General features: G+C 37.9%; 1 protein-coding gene across 3 annotated transcripts in view; it reads left to right on the top strand.

Annotated features, from left to right (window-relative positions):
- The window catches only part of EYA3 (EYA transcriptional coactivator and phosphatase 3), a 106,261-nt gene that overhangs the window by 66,165 nt on the left and 18,065 nt on the right, over positions 1–22,031 (top strand). For all 3 annotated transcript variants that reach the window (XM_086716177.1, XM_025931916.2, XM_025931910.2), the window contains 7 exons: positions 2,622–2,707; positions 6,003–6,186; positions 8,126–8,265; positions 13,749–13,832; positions 15,488–15,577; positions 17,851–17,909; positions 20,274–20,434. In XM_086716177.1, coding sequence (XP_086572303.1) covers positions 2,622–2,707; positions 6,003–6,186; positions 8,126–8,265; positions 13,749–13,832; positions 15,488–15,577; positions 17,851–17,909; positions 20,274–20,434 — 804 coding nt within the window. The remainder of the gene's footprint in view (positions 1–2,621; positions 2,708–6,002; positions 6,187–8,125; positions 8,266–13,748; positions 13,833–15,487; positions 15,578–17,850; positions 17,910–20,273; positions 20,435–22,031) is intronic.

Here is a 22,031-nt window from a genome sequence, read left to right as displayed (position 1 = left end):
TGGAACAGGAGTGGAGACTATCCAAAAAACAGTTGGCCATGCTGTTGGCATTTGGAGAGCTAATAGCCTTCAGATATATGTCAATAGGAGTTACTACTTGAGTTTTGTGCTTTTTGTTGCAATTTCTATTGCTGCTTTGTTTTTTAAATATGCAGTTGAATATTATTTGTTGAGACATCTATATATGTGCAAAGTGATAAGTACTTTTTTTGAAATCTGTGGCTTTTTAATCATAGTTATGTGTAGGGTAGGGTTTACAGTGATTGTGTACATTTTTTGGGTGAGTTTAGCTTGGGTTCAAGCTAAACAAGAGCCTAAAAAGTATTTATTGTTTATTTAAGTATCATCTAACTCTGTCAATAGAATCTAAACTTGGTGAGGGCGGGGACTTTGCCTTGTTCACTACTCTATTTCTCAGTGACTGGAACAACTTTATGGGTACATAGTAAACTGTGGTTTGCTGAATGAATGAACTAATGGCACATGTTAGGAATGATTTGATTGATTTGGCGAAAGAAGTTACTGAGTCCTATAAACTTTTAGGTCAGCAGGCCAACATTTCCTATAATAGAAGTCACTATTGCTGAAAGTAGTTTATGATTTTTAGTAAGATACCTTTTAATAACTTAGTATCAGCAACCAGCTAATCAAGTCATTAAACTTCCTAGCAGAGATAGTAAGAGTATGTGACTGTTGTTTGTAAGGTCTACCTTTTTACCTCTAGCCCAATTCAGTAAGTGGTCTGAAAATTGTTAAATTTATAAAACCACTTTGTGAGTCAGAGTATTTCCCCCATGTATGTAGAGATCAGACATGAATGAGTTGTACTACTAACCATTTTTAAGTTAGTAAGAAGGTAGAACAGAATTAAAATAAAGGTAAATAGGAGGAAAAGAGGAGTATATGCTAAAAGGAGGACCAAAGAAAAATTGAGCTAGAAATGGACTTTGCTGGGAGAGTTTGACTTAATAGATTAAGTAAATTACTGATTTTCTTTCCCACCTTAAATCACCTCATGTCCTTCTGTCTGTTTTATTGCAGGGCTGCCTAGCATAACGTACTGGTAATAGAACCTCAGATCCACTCAAAATTCTCTACCCACCGTAGTGATTAAAATCTACTTACAGAGTCATCTAGCCTGTGTATTGGACAGTAATTCCTTGTACTTGCCCTTAGTGGGGAAAAATGGGTCAGACCATAGTAGAGAAGAAAGTGAATATTGGTGAGAAGAAAATACCATCTATGAGGTTATAAAATCATTTACTTGTTGGGTTTAAGAAGGTAAACTCTTAAGAGTCCTTTAGTTCCCCTGGGGGAAGATGTAGTGTAGAAAAGAAAATCTCCCTGGATAATCAGGAAATTTGATCCCTAGCTCATCCAGTTGGGAGATCACAGTTGCCATCATGACTACCACTAGTTCCCATGACAGTAGACAAATTATCTTAACTCTTCTTGGTCCCAGGTCTTTATCTGAAAGCTGAGTTGTAGCAGTAGTTGTTCCTTAGACTTTCTCTTCTAATCTCTTCTAGGTTTTCTTCTAAGCAGAGTACCCTTAGGAAAAGGTACTCTGATTTTGATGAATACTCTCAAGTTACTGCTTCATTTGTTCACCTGCCCTGTTCCTTATGGAGGTTTTCCTGTTAACTTTACCTCCAAAGGACTTTGTTGCTAATGGGATGGGGAGTCAGATAGTCAGGTCTACCTGATGGTAAACCTTTATGGTGTGTGTGGCTGCAGGGGAACCGTGTCTAAGAGTGCTTATGGTAAGTGAGGGAGAGGAGTTCAAGACCAGTACCTCACAGTCTCATTTTCACTGTCCCCCTGAAAAAAGTCACTGTAACAAATACTAATCACTGAAGATTTGATTAAAACCCTGGTGGGATCTGTGATAGAAGAGTATGAAAAACCTAACTCAGATTCCTGTCCCAAGACAGGCAGCCTAAATAGCTTACAGGGTACATTTTTACCTGGAGAGAATAATATGCAATATTTTCCAAGTTTTTCCAGGCTCATTGGTAAAATCATTAAATGCCAAATCATTGTGTTTGTTGATCCACATTAGTAATCCATTATTTGAGTAGAGCCCAAGAAGCAACTCCAGGCATGTTAGAATTTGGGGGATCAGCTCTATTTCTCAAAATAATTATGTTGCATTAGGAAAGGCATAATTTGGGGCAAGTGATAAGAAATATCACAGTGTAGGACTTACCTGTGGATTTACCAGAGCTCTTGTTTCTGTTGGCTGTCAGTAAGTCACATTGCCAGTGAGTCATTTTTCAATGGCTATTTCAGGAAATAGACTGGAATGATTTGGTTTAGCTTCTGATTCTATTGATATCATTAGTATGAACCAGTACATTATATGTGAATCCTTCTAGGCCTTTAATAGGAAGAATTAAAGACTCAAGCTGAAACAGAAAAATGTTTGAATTGTTTTATTTCTAAAAACAAGACTAGTCAAGACTAGAGTAAGGTGTGGCATCCAAAAGAGTAAAATTAGTATTTGTTCCTTTGCCAATGTTCTTTATCTCCTTGTAGATCTTAAAACACAATATACTTTCCATTTCTTCTAGCCTTTTACATGGTATCTTTAATATCTTTTAACATTCTCAATCCTATAGCTTCAAGCACAAATGCCAGCCTGATATCCACTTCATCTACAATGGCTAATATTCCAACAGCAGCAGTTTCCAGCATCTCAAACCAGGTACTGTGCTAATCATCCTGTTTGATATGGTTCTTTAAGCTTGCTCTTCTCTCCATGGTCAATTTGCCAACCTAAGAAACAACCAGAACTAGGACACTGGATGGTTTCTCAGACTGCCATCCGTTTCTCTCATTACTGTGCTAAGCCTCTGAATGATATGGTTCTATCTACTCCTTTACCTACTACATGTGTCTGCCTCCTACCCAATTCCTACTAGAATGGAAGCTTCATAGGGATAGGGATTTATTTTTCAGTTTTGTTCACTCATACATACCCAAAGTTCAGAAAAATGCCTGGTACTCACATTAAAGACACATAATAAATATTTATGAAATGCATGTTCCTTCTACATTTTTATTTAGCCATGCATTCCTTTGTGAATTCCTTATGGTCTGGTCTCAGTCACTGTTCTATTAACTCTTTATGTTTAGATCACTGCCAATGTTTTCAGTGTTTTAGGGTTTTTTGTTTTTGTTACATTTTTATTTTTCTCTGTAGCAATGAATCTTTTCTCCATGAATCTCTTTTTCTGGCTGTAATTAACATGACTATTCTGGTTCATCTTTCTACATTTGACTGTTCCTGCATTTGTTCATTCTTATAGTTCACAAATTATTGAGTTTCTGCTATACATCAGTGTACCATTTATCTCTCTTTCTTTCATAGGTTTTCTTTTTGATCTTGTTTTCTCTACATAGACTGTAGACAGTCTATGTAGTCTATGTCTACAGTCTACATAGACTGTAGACAGTCTATGTAGTTTTCCACATGCTTATTATTCCATCCCCAGAAATGTTTTACCACATTCACAATGTCCATTTACTATTTCTGAAATGAACATTCTAGTACTGACCTCATGATATCTACAAGCTTCCTGCTGATTGATGGACATTTTTTTCTTTAATGTCCTGCTATTTCCCTAACTTCGTCATAGCAAAAACCAGACTTTCATTCTACCGTTTTTTGTCTCCTTGTCCTCTAAAAAAGTAAAACCACTTTTCCCTATGACTTCTCAATTATCAATGAGACCATTTTTAAATAAACCTAGACCTCAAACCAGACCAGTTTTCAGTTTTTTTTCCCCTCACCAATTCCCAATCCAACCATTTCATTTTAGTTTTTCCCCTTTAATCCTGAATTACCAGACCTAATTTTTCATCTAATCTCCAGTTTTTCCCTCTACCTATCCATTTTCTAAAATACTAATTGGCTGGCTCAGTTGGTGGAGCGTGCAACTCTTGTTCTCAGGATCATAAGTTCGAGCCCCCATGTTACTAAAAAAATTTTTTAAAAAAAGATTTTAAAACACAATCTGATTAATTTTCTCAAAAGTCCACTTTTATCCCATCAGTCACCTGCCCAGAATCTTTTTTTTTTATTAAAAAAATTTTTTTAATGTTTATTTATTTTTGAAAGAGACAGCAGAGCAGGGGAAGGGCAGAGAGAGGGAGAGACACAGAATCTGAAGCAGGCTCCAGGCTCTGAGCTGTCAGCACAGAGCTGGATGTGGGGCTCGAACTTGTGAACCACAAGATCACGAGCTGGGCAGAAGTCAGATGCTTAACTGACTGAGCCACCCAGGCAACCCCCACCCCAGAATCTTTTTGTATTTTTATTTGTTGGTTTGATTTTGATAGTCCCTATCTCCTGCCCCCACACAGACTATACACCATCGCCTAAAGAATCCAAGTCACATTCGTGGCCTTGCATAATTCATTCAAACCTGCAAGATCCTTTGTTTCAACCAGACTCAGCAACTCTGGTCCCTTAAACCTTTTCAGGGCTTATTCATCCTCTTATTCCCTCCATCTGTTTATTTCAAAAAGGCTGTCTGACTACCAGTCTGCAGTGATAGTTGTCTTCCTCTGTATTTCACTCCTTTGACATATAATTTATTGCCAATTTGTTGGAATTTTTTTTTCTCTTCTCCTGCTAGATTTTTAACTCCCTTGAGTTCAGCCAGTACAACTTACTTTTTCCTTTTTTTTTTTTTTAAGCATATTTATTTATTTATTTTGAGAGAGAGAGTGCACACTGTGGGGAGGAGCAGAGAGAGAATCCCAAGCAAGCTGCACGTTGTCAGCACAGAGCCTGACGTGGGGCTCAATCTCACAAATTGTGAGATCATGACCTGAGCCGAAATCAAGAGTCAGATGCTTAACTGACTGAGCCACCCAGGTGCCCCCAACTTATTCTTTTCTTTAATGTTGCATTCTCCTGCTCATACATGGACACACATACTGAGTTGTATTTGGTTTATGATAGATGCTCAGTACTACTTATAATTGGTTTGGTTGATTAGCTTCTTCCTACTTATTACTAACATCAGTATCAGTGGAAATTTTTTAAGGTATATATTTGAGCTAAACATCATATGCATTTTTTTGTACAGTTTTATTAAGGTATAATCGATATATAATAATCTGCATGGATTTAAATTTATAGTTTGATAAATTTTGACATGTATGTGCTCATTAAACAATAAAAAATTCCCTCCAAATATTTTATTTTATTTTTTTTAAAATTTTTTTTTTCAACGTTTATTTATTTTTGGGATAGAGAGAGACAGAGCATGAACGGGGAGGGGCAGAGAGAGAGGGAGACACAGAATCGGAAACAGGCTCCAGGCTCTGAGCCAACAGCCCAGAGCCTGACGCGGGGCTCGAACTCACGGACCACAAGATCGTGACCTGGCTGAAGTCAGACGCTTAACCGACTGCGCCACCCAGGCGCCCCCCTCCAAATATTTTAAAGAAACTTCATATTTAAAGAAAACTTGATTATTTTAAAAAGAAAAAGAGATACTCAATTTTAAACTAGGAAACCTTAATGAGAGTTATGTGGGATAATGTACTTTTTTGTTTAAGCTCATCCGTTCTTAGAAAGCACTAGCATCTAGCGGAGTTGTTTATAAACTTCCTAAAGAGTAGAATCTTCCAAAATTCTGTGAAAAAATTTACACAGAAATTCGGTACCTAAAATAGAAAAAAAAAAAAAAAAAGCTGTTGAAGTAGAAAAAAAGACTGTGTGTAGAGTTCATGGGACCCTTCACTTTCATCCTTTTGGTCATTCCAAAGACAGCCCCTGAAGTATCTCCTCTTGACTCTTAGGTTTCCACAGAATGCATTTTGGAAATCAGTGATTTAGATGGAAGCTATAGATGGGTAAATGAGATGTCAAATTAATTGTTTTAGGAAAATGATTATGAAGAAAAGGATCATGAAAGTCTCTTGTGTTGAAATCAGCTTTTGCTTTAAGAGTCTTGTCTTCCTCCCTTACTCCCTTTGGTCTACAGGACTATCCTACCTATACTATCCTTGGTCAGAGTCAGTACCAGACGTGCTACCCCAGCTCCAGCTTTGGAGTCACAGGCCAGACTAACAGTGATGCTGAGAGTACCACAATAGCGGCAGCCACATACCAGACCGAGAAGCCTAGTGTCATGGTACCCGCACCTACAGCACAGAGACTTTCTTCTGGTAAGCGCCATCACTCTAAAAACTTTGGCTTAAGGGCACTTCATTCAGGAGATGATAGTGAAGTTCATTTTGTTGTGGTCTAAGTCACTGTTATTGTGCTTTTGGCTTTCTCTCTCCGGTGAGGAGTATTTAAACATTGGAACCCGACCGTGTGATGAGTCATTGGCAGGCTGATGTAATACCTGATGCTATGAATAGAAAAGTACCAGGAATGAAAAGACTATTTGTGACTCCCACTCCACCCTTTAGCTTTAATGTGCTTGTGACCAGGAACTTCAGAATCTTGGCACATTTTGTAAAAGGTGGAGGACTCCAGTTTTACTCTATGCATATTTTGGACACCTGCCGAGGCCTCAGAGCAGTAGTTCTTAACTTTTTCTGTGTCATAGATCTCCAAGATTCTAAAGAAAGCTATGGTCTTTTCCCCCTCAGAGAAATACATAAAATTTAACCTACAAATTTAAACCTTTACATTTAGGTTTGAAATGTATCAATGAATTATGATGTCCAGGTTAAAACAAAAAACCCTGACATAAAGGCTTTATACTAAGCACATTAGTAAACATATGTGTATGCTTCTTATTTGTCTCTATCTTTCAGGAAAATTTGGTGGTTGGCTGTCACATCACATAACAGGAGGAAGGACTGTTTATTGTTTTGTTAACACTGATGCATTTTGAAAAACAGGGCTCTATATCAGCTAAAGCAGTTTTCTGTGCACCTTGAATTCACCAGTCTTCTAACTAAATAGACGTACAGATGGTCACTGCTTCAGACTTAATGACTGAAATAATTACATGTGTTGATGCCTTAGTTTTGAATTCATATCTCTAAATATCTTTGTTCTTCATAATGATTTTAACTTTTTAATAATGGAGAATTTCAAACCCTAGAAGTTGTCAGAATAGTATAATGAATCCTTTATGTATCCATCATCCATCTTCAACATTAACAACTCATATTTCAGCTACATCCAGTTCTCTCCCCAAACTCCGGGCATCCTATGTCTAAAAGATAAATAAATATTTGTTAGCATAACCACAATGCCAATTATCCCATCTAAAGTAATTCAATAGTAATTCCTTAGTATCATAAAATCCTAAAAGGTATTATTTCTAGTGTTTTCATAAATGTTAGGGGTTTTATTTTTCCTTTACAGTTTATTTAAATTAGGATCAAAGTAAGTCCCATACATTGGGATTGGTCGATGTATATTTTATGTCTCTTTTAACTTACAAATTCCCCTTTTTTTGTTCCCCGATATACTGTATTTGTGAAGAAACTGGACTGTTTATCTCATACCATTTCCCAGTCTAAATTTTACTGATTATATCTGTATAAGGTAGTTCAACATGTCCTGCTGCCTTCTGTATTTTATTTTAAATTGGTAAACAGATCTGGAGTCCCAGTTTTCAACTAAAGGGGATTTTTTTTGTGCCACGCTCCCCTCCCCCATTCACCTAAGACATTTGGCAATGTGTGGAAACATTTTTGGTGGTCTTGTGGGTGGGGAGTGCTACTGGCATCTCGTGGATAGAGGACAAAGGTACTGCTTAACCACGCATCCTACAAGGCACAGGACATCTACTCAACAAAAATTATCTGGCCCAAAATGTCAGTTGTGCCAACTTGAGAAACTCTGATTTAAAAAAACTTGAGAAACAGGTTCAATTTTTTTGGCAAAACAGCTTTATAACTGTGTTCTTCCATTGAGAGACAGGTATACTAATTATAACTCCCTCTGTGATGTTAGAAGCTGTTGATGTTCCATGTTGATTTAGGTCTACATTCCTAAATCACTTAGGTAAAGTTTGGTTTTCCAACCTTTTATCCCTGCAATATGATTCTTAAGGACAGAAAACATGCTGACTATCTATCTTCCTGTTCTGGTTCTTATAGCCTGTGACTACTGGCCATATGTCTCGGATTTCCTTTCCAGGAGACCCTTCGACAAGCCCGGCTTTGTCCCAGACTACACCAAATAAAGACGCTGATGATCAGTCCAGAAAAAACATGACTGGCAAGAACCGGGGCAAAAGGAAAGCTGATGCCAGCTCTTCCCAGGACAGTGAATTGGAAGTATGGGAAGAAATTCATTTGAGTTACCTACTTTTTTCTCATTTTTTAAGTTTATCAAACATACATATCTGAAACTCGTGGAGGTACTGTAGTTCTTTGTTGTATGGCCCTTGATTCCCGGGCAAAAGAAACGAAATTGGCCAAGTGAAAAGAGAAATGTAAAAACATTTCTTTGTGCCCATAACTCACTGTATTACTTTCAGATGCATTTCACCAAAGCGTCAAAAAAGCTTTTTAGAATTTAGGTAGCTGGGTAACTTTTTAAGAGAAAGAACAAACTCTTCTCTGTGTTCCAGAGAATAGAAGGAACAGTTCCATCATATTCAGAAAGCAGAGGGTGCCACAAATAATCTCATACCGTTCTCCATTTAAAAATCTGAAAGTAAAATGAGAGGATGAGAGTGCTTTAGGCCAAGCCTCTGTGAGACATGCGACCAGATCTCCTAACTTATTAATGAGACTGGCACTCATGTATTTTGTGGTTAAGCACACATAATAAATAAGAATTTATTATGGGCATACATTTGATTTCATTATTTAAAAGATTAGAACATCAGGGGCGCCTGGGTGGCGCAGTCGGTTAAGCGTCCGACTTCAGCCAGGTCACGATCTCGCGGTCCGTGAGTTCGAGCCCCGCGTCGGGCTCTGGGCTGATGGCTCAGAGCCTGGAGCCTGTTTCCGATTCTGTGTCTCCCTCTCTCTCTGCCCCTCCCCCGTTCATGCTCTGTCTCGCTCTGTCCCAAAAAAAATAAATAAACGTTGAAAAAAAAAATTAAAAAAAAAAAAAAAAAAGATTAGAACATCATACAAAACACTGATAATAGTGGATTTTTTATGTTCTTCTGTTTTCATTTTAGATTTATCTGTAATATGATCATTTAATGGGGCAGGGGTTGCTGTATTTAAAAATGAGTTCATTGGGGTGCCTGACTGGCTCAGTAGGAAAAGCATTGGACTCTTGATCTCAGGATTGTGAGTTCAAGCCCCACATTGGGTGTAGAGATTACTTTAAAAAAAAAATCTTAAAAGATTATTGGGGTGCCTGGGTGACTCAGTTGGTTAAGCATCCAACTTTTGATTTTGGCTCAGGTCATGATCTCGAGATCCATGACATCAAGCCCCACGTTGGGCTCTGTGCTGACAGCTCAGAACCTGCTTGGGATTCTCTCTTTTCCCCTCTGTCACCCCACCCCCACTTGTGCACTCACTCTCTCTCTCTCAAAATAAATAAACATTAAAAAAAAATGAGATCATTGATAGGTGTTAAGACATAACTAAATTGAGGCTATGTTTGGGGACTCTCTTTCCCTTTGTTCCTAAAAAGAAAAGTAAGAAAGAAAATCTAAAGTCCTATACACTTATTGGGGAAAACTGAGAACTCACTTAGTTTTTTTAACTGTGGTAAAAATGTACATAATATAAAAGTTACCATTTTAACCACTTTTAAGTGTACAACTCAGTGACATTAAGTACATTCACAATGTTGTTTGTTACCACTATCTATTTTCAGAACTTTTTCATAATTCCAATCAAAAACTCTGCACACATTAATCGTTCTCTCCTCCCACTAACTAGTTCCTAGTAACTTCTGTTTTACTTTCCGTTTCTATGAATTTGCATATTCTAGATATCTCATATAAATGGAATGATAGCAGTATCTACCCTTTTGTGTCAGGCTTACTTTACTTAGCATAATGTTTTCAAGGTTCATCTATGTTATAGCATGTATTAGAACTTCATTTTGGGAGTGCCTGGGTAGCTCAGTCGGTTAAGTGTCCGACTCTTGGTTTCAGCTCAGGTCATGACCTCAGGGTTCATGAGTTCAAGCCCCTCATTGGGCTCTGTGCTGACAGTGTGGAGTCTCCTTGGAATTCTCTCTCCCCTCCTCTCTCTGCCCCTCCCCTGCTCGTTCTCGCTCTCTCTCTCAAAAATAAATAAAGTTAAAAAAAAATCTTAAAACAGAAAAAAAAGAGCTTGATTTCTTTTTATGGCTGAATAATATTCCATTGTATGTATATACCATATTTTGTTTACCCATTCATTTGTTGATGGACACTAGTAGTTTTTCATCTTTGAGTTATTGTGAATAATGCTGCTATGAAGGTTGCCATCCAGATATCTCTAAGTCTTTCTTTTCAGTTATTTTTCCATATCCTCACCAACACCTGTTATTTCCTTTTTTTTTTTTTTTTTTTTTTTTTTGGTTAATAATAGCGATCCTGGGGCCCCTGAATCTCACGGTTCGTGAGTTCGAGCCCCGTGTTGGGCTCTGTGCTGACAGCTCAGAGCTTGGAGCCTGCTTCAGATTCTGTGTCTCCCTCTGTCTGCCCCTCCACTGCTTGCACTCTGTCTCTTGCATTGTCTCAAAAATAAACAAACATTAAAAAAAATTTTTTTTAAATAATAGTGATCCTAATGAATATGAAGTAGTAACTCATTGTGGTTTGTTTTTTTTTTTTTTCATTTCCTTAACGACTAATAATGTTGAACATCTATATGTGTTTATTGGCTATTTGTATTATTTTCTTTGGAGAAATAACTGTTCAAATCCTTTGCCCAGTTTTTAATTTAGGGTGTTTGGTATTTTGTTGTTGGCTTTTAGGAATTCTTTATATGTTCTAGATACTAATCACTTATCAAATATATGATCTGCGAAATATTTTCTTCTATTCTGTGGGTTCTTTTTACTCTCTATCTGATAGTATTCTTTGATGCATAAAAGTTTTACATTTTGATGAAGTCCTATTTTTTTTTAATGTTTTTTAATGTTTATTTTTGAGAGAGAGAGAGAGAGACAGAGTGCGAGCAGGGGAGGGGCAGAGAGAGAAAGACATAGAATCTGAAGCAGGCTCCAGGCTCTGAGCTGTCAGCACACAGCCCGGTGGGGCTTGAACACATGAACCGTGAGATCATGACCTGAGCTGAGGTCAGACTCAACTGACTGAGCCACCCAGGTGCAGCTAAGTCCTATATATTTTTGTTTGTTTGTTTGTGCTTTTAATGTTAAAAATGCAAGGTTATGAAGATATTTACCTATGTTTTCTTCTAAGAATTTCTTTGTTTTAGTTTGTAAGTTTCATAAATTTAGGTCTTGAATTCATACTGAGTTAAGTTTTTCTTCATATTGAGTTAATTTTTGTGTATGGTGTAAAGTAAGGGTCTAATTTCATTCTTTTGCATATGGATAGCCAATTTTCCTAGCACCTGTTGTTGGAAATACTTTCCTGTCCCCGTTGAATGGTTTTAGTATCCTTGTCAAAAATTGACCATATATATAAGGCTTTATTTCTAAGCTATCTTGTCTGTTTGAATGATCTATGTGTCTATCCTTATGCAATTGTTGGTTACTGTAGCTTTATAATAAGTTTTGAAATCAGGAAGTGTGAATCTTCCAACTTTGTTCTTTTTCAAGATTATTTTGGCTATTTAGGGTACCTTGAGATTCCATATGAATTTTTGGATGAGTTTTTCTATTTCTTTAAAAAGCACTGTTGGCAGGGGGCACCTGGGTGGCTCAGTCAGTTGAGTGTCTCACTCTTGAATTTGGCTCAGGTCATGATCTTGTGGTTCATGGGCTCGAGCCCTGCTTAGGGCTTAGGATTCTGCATCTCCCTCTTTCTCTGCCCTTTTCTTGCTCTCGTGCACATGTGTGCACATGCACACACATGCACACACTCTCAAACATGAAAAGAAATTGTAAAAAGCACTGTTGGGATTTTGATAGGGATTGTGTTGAATTTGTAAATCACTTTGGGTAGGAATGTTATTTTAACATTGTTAAGTCTTTCATCCATGAACATGAGTTGTCTTTCAATTTATTTAGGTCTAATTTCCTTTAGCAGTGTTTTATAATTTTCAGTGTACAAGTCTTTCACCTCCTCAGTTAAATTTATTCTTAAGGATTTTATTATTTTTGATGCTATTGTAAATGGAATTGTTTTTTAAATTTCTTTGAGAATTATGCATTGCATGTATATAGAAGTACACCTCATTGCTGAGTTCATTTTTTAGCTCTTTCAATTTTTTATGGGTTCTTTAGGGTTTTCTGCCTATAAGATTGTGTCATTTGTGAACAGAGATCATTTTACTTTTTCCTTTCCAATTTGGGTTCCTTTTTTCCCCATTTCTTGCCAAATTATTCTGGCTAGGATTTCTAGTACTATGTTGAATAGAAGTGGTGAAAACAGGCATACTTGTCCTATTCCTGATCTCAGGGGTAATGCTTCCAGTCTTCAACCATTGAGTAAGATATTAGTTCTGTGTTTTTCATATACAGTCTTTATTATGTGAAAAATTCACTTCTATTCCTAGTTTATTCGATGTTTTTTTTTTTTTTTATCATGGAAGTGTTGAATTTTGTCAGATGCTTTTCCTGCATCAGTTGAGATGACCATTGGAGTTCTTTTTCCTCTGTTTTCTTAAGGTAGCATATTACATTAATTAATTTTTTTATGTTGATCCATCCATGCATTCTAAGAACAAATCCCACATGGTCATGATGTATAATGCTTTCAGTATGCTGCTGAATTTTGTTAGTATTTTGTGGAGAATTTTTGCATCAATGTTTGTAAGAAATATTGGTCTGCAGTTTTCTTACAGTATCTTTATCTGACTTCAGTATCAGGGTAATGCTGGCTTCATAGAATGATTTAGGAAGTGTTCCTTCCTCTTTGACTTTTTGGAAGAGTTAAAGAAGGATTGGTGTTAAATATTCTTTAAATATTTGGTAGACTTTACCAGTGAAACTATCTGGTCTTGGGCTTTTCTTTCTTGGTATCTTTTTGATTACTGATTTCAACCTCCTTACCAGTAAGTTAAGGGTCTATTCAGATTTTCCATTTCTTCTTGAGTCAGTTTTGGCATTTTGTGTATTTCTAGTAAGTTGTCCATTTCTATCTAGGTTATTTGTTGGTGTACAACTGTTCATCATATTCTCATATTTCTTTTTATTTCTGTAAAGTTGATATTAACATCCCTACTTTCATTTCTGATTTTACTAATTTGAGTCTTCTTTTTTTTTCTTTGTTAATCTAACTAAAAGTTATCAATTTTATAGATCTTTTCAAAGAAACGACTTTTGGTTTTATTGGTTTTTCTCTGTTATTATTCTGCTTTCTGATTTATTTATCTCCATTCTAACCTTTAGTATTTCCTTCCTTCTGCTGGCTCTTAAATTGTACAGTTATGTTATTGAATGAGATCTTACTTCTTTTTTAAGGCATGCATTTACAGCTGTGAATTCCCCTCTCCACACTGCTTTCACTGCAGCTTATAAATTTTGGTATGTTGTGTTTTAATTTTCATTCATCTCAGCATAATTTCACTGGGAATTTTTTCTTTGATCCATTGGTTGTTTAAGATTGTGTTGTTTAATTTTCACATATTTGTAAATTTTTTTAGCTTTTTGTTAGGGATTTCTTGTCTCATTCCATTGTGATTAGAAAAGATGCTCACTCATTATTTTTTATGTTTTCCTTCCTCAGCGGGTATTTCTGTGGGACTTGGATGAAACCATCATCATATTTCACTCTCTTCTTACTGGATCCTATGCCCAGAAGTATGGAAAGGTAATTTAAGTCTTTCTTCATTTGTTGTAATTGTCCTTCCCCTCACTATATGGGCAGATAACCAAAGTCACTTTCTCTGCCACCCCCAACTTACCCTGTTCACCTTTCACTTTCCATGTAAAACTTTTCCTGATGGCTTGTACCAGGCAGGCTACATGGTCAGGCAGAGTTGATAAAGCTGGAGACTAGACCTAGAACCAGTGCTGAAAGCTGACATTGTTCAAGAGTACTATTTTATAAAGACTAAGTTATGGGAATGAAGCTCAAAACAGAGTGGAGTCTCAGGATTATATATTCTAAAGTCTGATCTTTTAACCTTTACATCACTTTTAACAGCCCAAACTAAGCATTTTATTTAGCTGAGTGTAAGCCAGATATGTAAATTTAAAATATATAAAAGTATAAAATATTTTTCTAAAATAGATTACGTGCCTTCTTAAACTAAATATATCAAGCAGAAGTTAACTTACTTAGTCATCAGTATAAACATCAGGGTTTTGTTTTGTTTTGTTTTTAAACATCAGTTTTAATAGAGGGATAAACTGTGTATTTCTACACTGAATTATCTCCAGGCTTCTGTTTTTCAGTTTCTATGAATAAATTTTACGAAAATATTTGCTTCCTTTGCTCTCTTACTATTCCCATTTATCTTATTGTCATTAATGTTTCTGTTAGAAGTACCTTCCACAGGCTTTTATTATCTAGGCTAGTTAGCTAATATGAACTCATACACTGTGGTTATAAAAATATGTAAAATAAGAGCCTCTAAGTGAAAGCCTTTCACTTACAGCCTCTAAGTGAAAACCTGATGGTTCACTTTAATTTTTTTTTTTTTTTAATAGAATTTGTTGTCAGATTGGCTAACATACAGTGCGTAAAGTGTGCTCTTGGTTTTTGGGGTAGATTCCCATGGTTCATCGTTTACATACAAGACCCAGTGCTCATCCCAACAAGTGCCCTCCTCAATGCCCATCACCCATTTTCCCCTCTCCCCCACTCCCCCCCCCACTCCATCAACCCTCAATTTGTTCTCTGTATTTAAGAGTCTCTTATGGTTTGCCTCCCTCCCTGTCTGTTTGTAACTATTTTTTTCTCCTTCCCTCCCTCCGTGGTCTTCTGTTAAGTTTCTCAAGGTCCACATATGAGTGAAAACATGTGATATCTGTCTTTCTCTGACTGATTTAGTTCACTTAACATAATACCTTCCAGTTCTTGATGGTGCACTTTAAAGCTAAATATATTGGTTTTCCTACAAATATTTTGGCTTCTCAGGCTTTCTTATTTCCTGGCTATTGAGATTGTCAGAAAACTGACTTCTGGTATTATACTGTATAGGCATGTGTGTGGTGGGGAGGCAGAAGAGAGATAGTGGGTGTTGCAATAGTAATATTTTAGCAATAGATAGCATTTCTCACAAAATAGGAAATTTCTACACAGATTGTTGTTGTTTTTTTTAAGTGGGTTTAGTTTTCTAAAAATGAAGTCCTGAAATTTTTAACTTTCCACAATCCCAGATTCTTGTAACTGTGAATGGAATTGCATCAGTAATAGCTAGTGGGCCTGTGTTGTTTTGGCCTTGACCCAGAATAACTGAAATATTTAAAGATTGGAACCAGTGCTGTTAGTACCAAGTCAAACAAATTTTTCACTTACAGGACCCAACAGTAGTGATTGGCTCAGGTTTAACAATGGAGGAAATGATTTTTGAAGTGGCTGATACACATCTATTTTTCAATGACTTAGAGGTAAGCATTTTAAATTGTTTCTGTACTTCAGTAAAACATTTTGTTTGTTCCATAGCTATTTATTGAGCCAAGCTTATTGTTTTTAGAGGAAATGTGGTGAGACAGGGTGGTTGTGGAGAGGTCAGCTGACCACTTAGGCATACATAGTCTTATAAGAACAGTGCCTTGGCTATGTCACCAGTCTTGGTACTGGCCCTCAATTTTATTGGCTCAAAAATTTGATTTTTGTTAGCCTATTTGGAAGTGATCTAGATCTAGGGGAAATGTCAGGCCATCAGGCAAAAACAGTGAAATGTAAACCAACGTTCCTACTTATTCATCTATCTTAAATAATGTATACAAGGTGGGTTTGATTCTTTGTACTCTTAATTATATTTTGACTATTTTTTGGTTTTACCTTCTTAAAATAAAATCTCTTGATTTGTCAGATCTGTGAATGGCTGCTCTACTAACTCATTATAATTTATACATGCTTATTATCCATGTGTACATTAACCTTGATGTCCAGAATCATTTTATAGTTAGATGCAAGGAAAACCAGTAACACTGAGAGCTTCTTGGTGAATATTTTTGGCTTTGACATTTAAGTTCACCTTTGAGGTAACCATGGTGTAGTAGAAACAGCACAAGACTGGGAAGTCAGAAGACCAGAGAGTGAGTTCCAGGTTAGGAAAGTTATCTCCGCATTCTGGGCTTCAGTTAAACAGTGATCCTACACCAGAAACTAATAACAGCTGTTCTACCTGGGGAAGAAGATGTGTTGCTGGGACACAGAGGTTGGAAGGAGCAGACTTGTCACTTTATGTTCTTTTGAGTTTCAAACAGTGTACTATTTATATAACCTAGTTTTTAAAAACAGTGAAAATTTTTAATTAAAAATAAGATAGTGGGGCACCTGGCTGGCTCAGTCAGAAGAGCATGAAACTCTTGATCTCAGGGTTGTGACTTTGAGCCCCATATGGGGTGTAGAGATTACTTCAATACAATTAAAAAGAAACTGAAAAAATAAAGAATAAGATAGCATTTTATAAACACAAAGTAATCCTGTTTCTTTTTAAATACAATCTAGTTCTACCCAGTGGACAGTTCTCCAACAAATTGTATTACCAGAGCTCTAAACTCCAGTACTTTTGTCTAAGCTCCACAATGCTTAATCTTCCTCAACTTCACATGTTGATACGTTAGGACATCATAGTTTTTATTCAGCAAACATTTATTGAAAACCTACTTTGTGCCAATAATTATTGCCAAATTGTATTTGTAATGATTTTCTAGACATAGTCCTCACTCAGGACTGAAAGTTCTGTGAAGAATTTGACCTGAATGTGTTCCTGCCCCCCCAGGTCAGTGGTTCTCAACTTCAGGGGGCATAAGAATCACCTGGGGAGCTTGTTAAAAATGAAAATTCTAGGATTTCACTCCCAGAAATTCTGATTCAAGTAGGTCTGGGGTGGACCCAAGAATATGCATTTTTTAAAAACTTCCCCAGGGGATTCTGATGCAGGTGGACATCACCACATTGCCCTAGGTGGTGTCAGAGGAGTGAATCTCTCCGAGTTAGGCAGGGGGTGGCATTTTATGTCAGTAGTAGCACGGGTGTGGTGGAAAGAACCTTGGATTCAAATTAGAAGGCTGAGGCTCTTTTTAGTTTCTTTCTATCACTGGTTCTGTGACCTTGGATCATTCATGTCGCCTCACTTTTAGAACATGAGGAGATTAACTTAGGTGACCACTTCTAATTCCTATGTTTGGATGTACAAGTTTCTGTTTCAGTCATTCTGTTTTGATACCATACTCTACCAGTATCTCTTTCATCTGCAAAAATTTGTTGGGTACATACCATGTAAGAGCACATGCTACATAGGACCAGACTAGAAGGGTACAAAGGAGGTGTAAGATATGGGTTGTGCCAACAGAGGGCTACAGTGTAATAGAACTTACACTGTAGTCTAGCATAGGACATAGACCTACCTGACAGTGTAAGGGAGCTTGTGTTTATTCCCATGAGCTATTGTGTTATCTCCATGACTGTTGAGATAAGAGCATACCTGAAGGTTGGGATGGTTAAGGAAAATTTCGTGGACTGTGGGATATGAATTAGGCCTTAAAAGAAGTTGGACAGCAGGGGGGTGAGAGTGATCCTCCACACACAAGAGAGACTATGAGGTATTTCATCATCTGCCGTAATTTGTGGTCTTTTTACAATATGTCATGGTGGTGATAGCGCTTCTACTCCGTGGACTGAAATAGTGTGTGGTTTTATCTTTTAACAGGAGTGTGACCAGGTGCATGTGGAAGATGTGGCTTCTGATGACAATGGCCAAGACTTGAGGTGATAGAAACAGTGATGTCTTAAACATCAGAATGCCTGTACACAATCACTGTCTAGGTTCAGAGGAAAACAAAGATGAGTAAGACATGGCCCTAAAAGTTCTCACGGTCTGGTAGAGGAGACAGAGACAAACAGTTAACGATGGCAGTGTGCAGAGGTGACAGTAGAAAATGTGATGGAGCACAGAAAAGAAAGTAATTCTGGTGTCTGCGGGGAGCAGCTGGTTGCCAACATTGGAGCGGCCTTCTCAGTGCAGAATTTGAGTATGGCCTTGAATGGGGAGCAATGACAGGATGAGGAAAAAGCATTTCAAAGTAAAGGGTACACTCATTTCTCTTTGGTTAGATTTTCAGTCAGGAGGAGTGTGCTTCCACACTGGTTAGTTTTAGATACAAATAAGCATCAGGAGTTTTACCAAGGAACCTAATTGTGGGGGTCTGCTGGTGTCAGGACTAACCCTATGGGAGGCGATCTTAAAATGTTCTATCAGGGAACACTAAACCAAGCGGGTCTCAGTGCCAAAATGCTTGCTCAGCCTCCTCATATCTCTCTTGGCTGCTGTCTCCTGGCCTAGCAGTCTTGGCTAAGAATAATCCAACAATTTATCTAGCTTATAGTTGAAGACTTTAAGAAAAAAAGACCGTCCCATTTTTCATGTTCATTTGTTTTGGTGTTTGTCCCTTTTCAGTAGGCAAAAAGTTCTTTCCTGTGTCTCCTGTAAAATTGTTTCATCCATGAATTTTCAAACATAGAGCAGAGCTGGGTATGCCTCTCCCTGAGGGCCTAATCCCGTAGGGCTGAGAACGAGGTGAAGGTTCCACATCAAGAACAGCATCCAGTCACGCGTGTTGTGCTTGCACAGCCATGGAGCATACCGTTCCTGCAAGATTTCACTGGACTTTTTAGGAAAGAGCCTGGTCTGAAGCACTTGTGATCCACCTAAACCCTGGTGGTTTTTTTTCCTTTTATACACATGGCTAACCAGTACTTACCGAAATGTCTTGGCAACTTTATTTCCTTAGATATAGAATCTTAACACCTATTGAACTCAGTTTTGACTTTCAGTTGAACCAGGTTGTCCCTAATTCTGTCGGTCATTTTGTCAATCTCTACTTAGGAAGTGTTCATCTCTCCCAGCCTGTTTCACTGTATTACTTAACTGTTGCTGTGTAACATGACCCCAAAACTAGTAACCTAAAGTTATAAACATTATCATCTCATAGTTTTTATAAGACAGGAACTTGAAAGTGACTTATCTGGGTACTTTTGAATCAGGGTCTCTGAAACTAAAATCAGGATATTGGCTGGAGCTAAAATCAATCATCTGAAGGCTTGATTAGAACTGGAGGAGCTGCTCGCAACCTCTCACCTGCGGCTGGGAGCGGGAGACCCCTTTTCCTCACTATCTGTACGCCTCTCCATAGGGCAGTCTGAGTGTTCTCATGTGACAGCTGATGTCTTTCAGAGCAAGTGATCCAAGAGAGAGCAAGAGAAGCCTAGTCTCTGAGGCTTCGACCGCATCCTGTTTATATTTAAATGCAGTCCATACCTATAGAGAGAAGAATTAGAAGAGAGCAGTATTAAAGAATTTGAGGACATTTTAAAGTCACCACTATGACCCATGAACTTAATAAACCAGCTAACATTTCTGAAGAATATCTCCATTATATCTTGCAATTACTAGTATTGGGGGTTATTTCCTTCCATTATTTCTTCACATGTTTCTCCACTTTCCATAGTTGCCATCATTTGTGTGTATGTCTGTGTGTGTGCACAAAAATGTTATATTCCGGGGTTTTGGTTTTTTTTTTTTTTTTTTTTTAATTTTTTTTTTTCAACGTTTATTTATTTTTGGGACAGAGAGAGACAGAGCACGAACGGGGGAGGGGCAGAGAGAGAGGGAGATACAGAATCGGAAACAGGCTCCAGGCTCCGAGCCATCAGCCCAGAGCCTGACGCGGGGCTCGAACTCCCGGACTGCGAGATCGTGACCTGGCTGAAGTCGGACACTTAACCGACTGCGCCACCCAGGCGCCCCGGTTTTTTTTTTTTTTTCACTGTAAGATATGCTGTCATTCATGAAAAGACACTCTAAACCAAGACCACCTCTAGGGGAAGTTGGTGCTTGAATGGTTCCTACCTCTTGTTCCCTCTCTCTCCCCCTTTCTTTGATAGCAGTAATAGGGGTGAGGGAGATGACTAATGGAAGATAGATTCTGACACACAGAGATTAAGGGAAAAAGTTCTTAAAGCCTTTAGACTTGATGTCAGATGCCAGGAATAGGACTGAGAATCCCAAGTGGCATTCAGCCAAAAACCTCAGACAATAGCAGTATTAATTTTCATCATCCTCTCTCTCTGCAGCAACTACAGTTTCTCAACAGATGGTTTCAGTGGATCAGGAGGCGGTGGCAGCCATGGTTCCTCTGTGGGTGTCCAAGGAGGTGTGGACTGGATGAGAAAACTGGCTTTCCGCTACCGAAAAGTGAGAGAAATCTACGATAAGCACAAAAGCAATGTGGGTGGTAAGTGTGGCATACGACCAGTCTGATACTGTTTCCTTCTGACTTCTTGCATTCTTTTCCAGGCATCCCTTAGAACTCCCTAGCAACTGCTTAGGAATTGGGGCCGCAATAACATTTTAATTTTGTATTAAAAAAATTGAGGTTTGGTTGAAACCCTTTGAAGAGGAAGCTTTACATTTCTCACGCACTTCTCTTAGCATTGCTTTGCAAAGTTCTCCTGTTTATTAGACAAATACCTTTTTAAAGGAAATGTGTTCCAGAGATTATGTTTGATGACTTGTTTTATTCTGGACTTACAACTACTGTCAGTACTAATAGGTTGCCATATTTTTTGACTGATTTATTTAACCATCAGAACAAGTCAGGTAGAGGGGCTCCTGGGTGGCTCAGTCAGTTAAACAACCAACTTTGGCTCAGGTCATGATCTCACGGTTCAGGAGTTTGAGCCCCACGTCGGGCTCTTTGCTGACAGCTCGGAGCTTTGGATTCTGTGTCTCCCTCTGTCAGGTAGAACTAGTGACTAGGTTTCTAGTGGATGGAAAACTAGGTCCAGAATTATAGTTGGCAGTGGCCAGGTGTTGGACCTTGGAAATCCTTTCTGCCCAGAAATACCTCAAATATCGGCTGTCACTATGCCTAAAATTCCATTATTTTTTTTTTTTTTTTTTTTTTAAAAATTTTTTTCAACGTTTATTTATTTTTGGGACAGAGAGAGACAGAGCATGAACGGGGGAGGGGCAGAGAGAGAGGGAGAGAGAGAATCGGAAACAGGCTCCAGGCTCTGAGCCATCAGCCCAGAGCCTGACGCGGGGCTCGAACTCACGGACCGCGAGATCGTGACCTGGCTGAAGTCGGACGCTTAACCGACTGCGCCACCCAGGCGCCCCCTAAAATTCCATTATTTATAATTAATTAATTAACCATAGGTTGTTCAAATTAGAAGAGACATTTCTCATTTTGCATTTGAGAAAACATGTTTATTATGAGAGTACTGAGGGCAGCTTACCCATAGTCACAGCTGGAATCCAATCTCCTAACTCTTGGTCCAGTGCCCTTTACATTCATGCAGTTCCCCCCCCCCCTTTTTTTTAAGTGTAAGAGATTTATCTATTTTTTTTATTCTTTATTTTTATTTTTATTTTTTTTAAGCAAGCTCTACACCCAGTATGGGGCTTGAACTCACGACCTCAAGATCAAGAGTCGCATGCTTAATGACTGAGGCAGCCAGGCACCCTCATGCAGTTCCTTCTTTAGTGATGTACCCTTATAAGAAAAAAAAATTAAACTGTGAACCATTACCCTCAAAGATCTGCATATACACAAAACGTTGCATGAAGTTTCGGGGATTCCATGCACTGTCTAGTGGTATATTACCCCGGATCAAGAGAGTCCTCCTGCCACACCATGCTGCTTTACATTTTGGTGCAGAAAGTAAAAATAGGACTTCAAAGATGATTTGTTTCATTTCTTTTCGAGCCCTCCGGTACCAGATAAAAATCACAGGCATCTGGGCTTTGGGAAAATCTAATTTGCTTTTTTTAGATTCCCCTTCTTATGGCCTATTTTTTTATAATGATTCAGAGTCAGTACTTTTTAT

This window comes from Puma concolor, chromosome C1 (assembly GCF_028749965.1).
Source record: "Puma concolor isolate L17-30 chromosome C1, mPumCon1.1.hap2, whole genome shotgun sequence".
Taxonomy (NCBI): Eukaryota; Metazoa; Chordata; class Mammalia; order Carnivora; family Felidae; genus Puma; species Puma concolor.
This window is presented reverse-complemented; position numbering and strand designations above follow the sequence as displayed.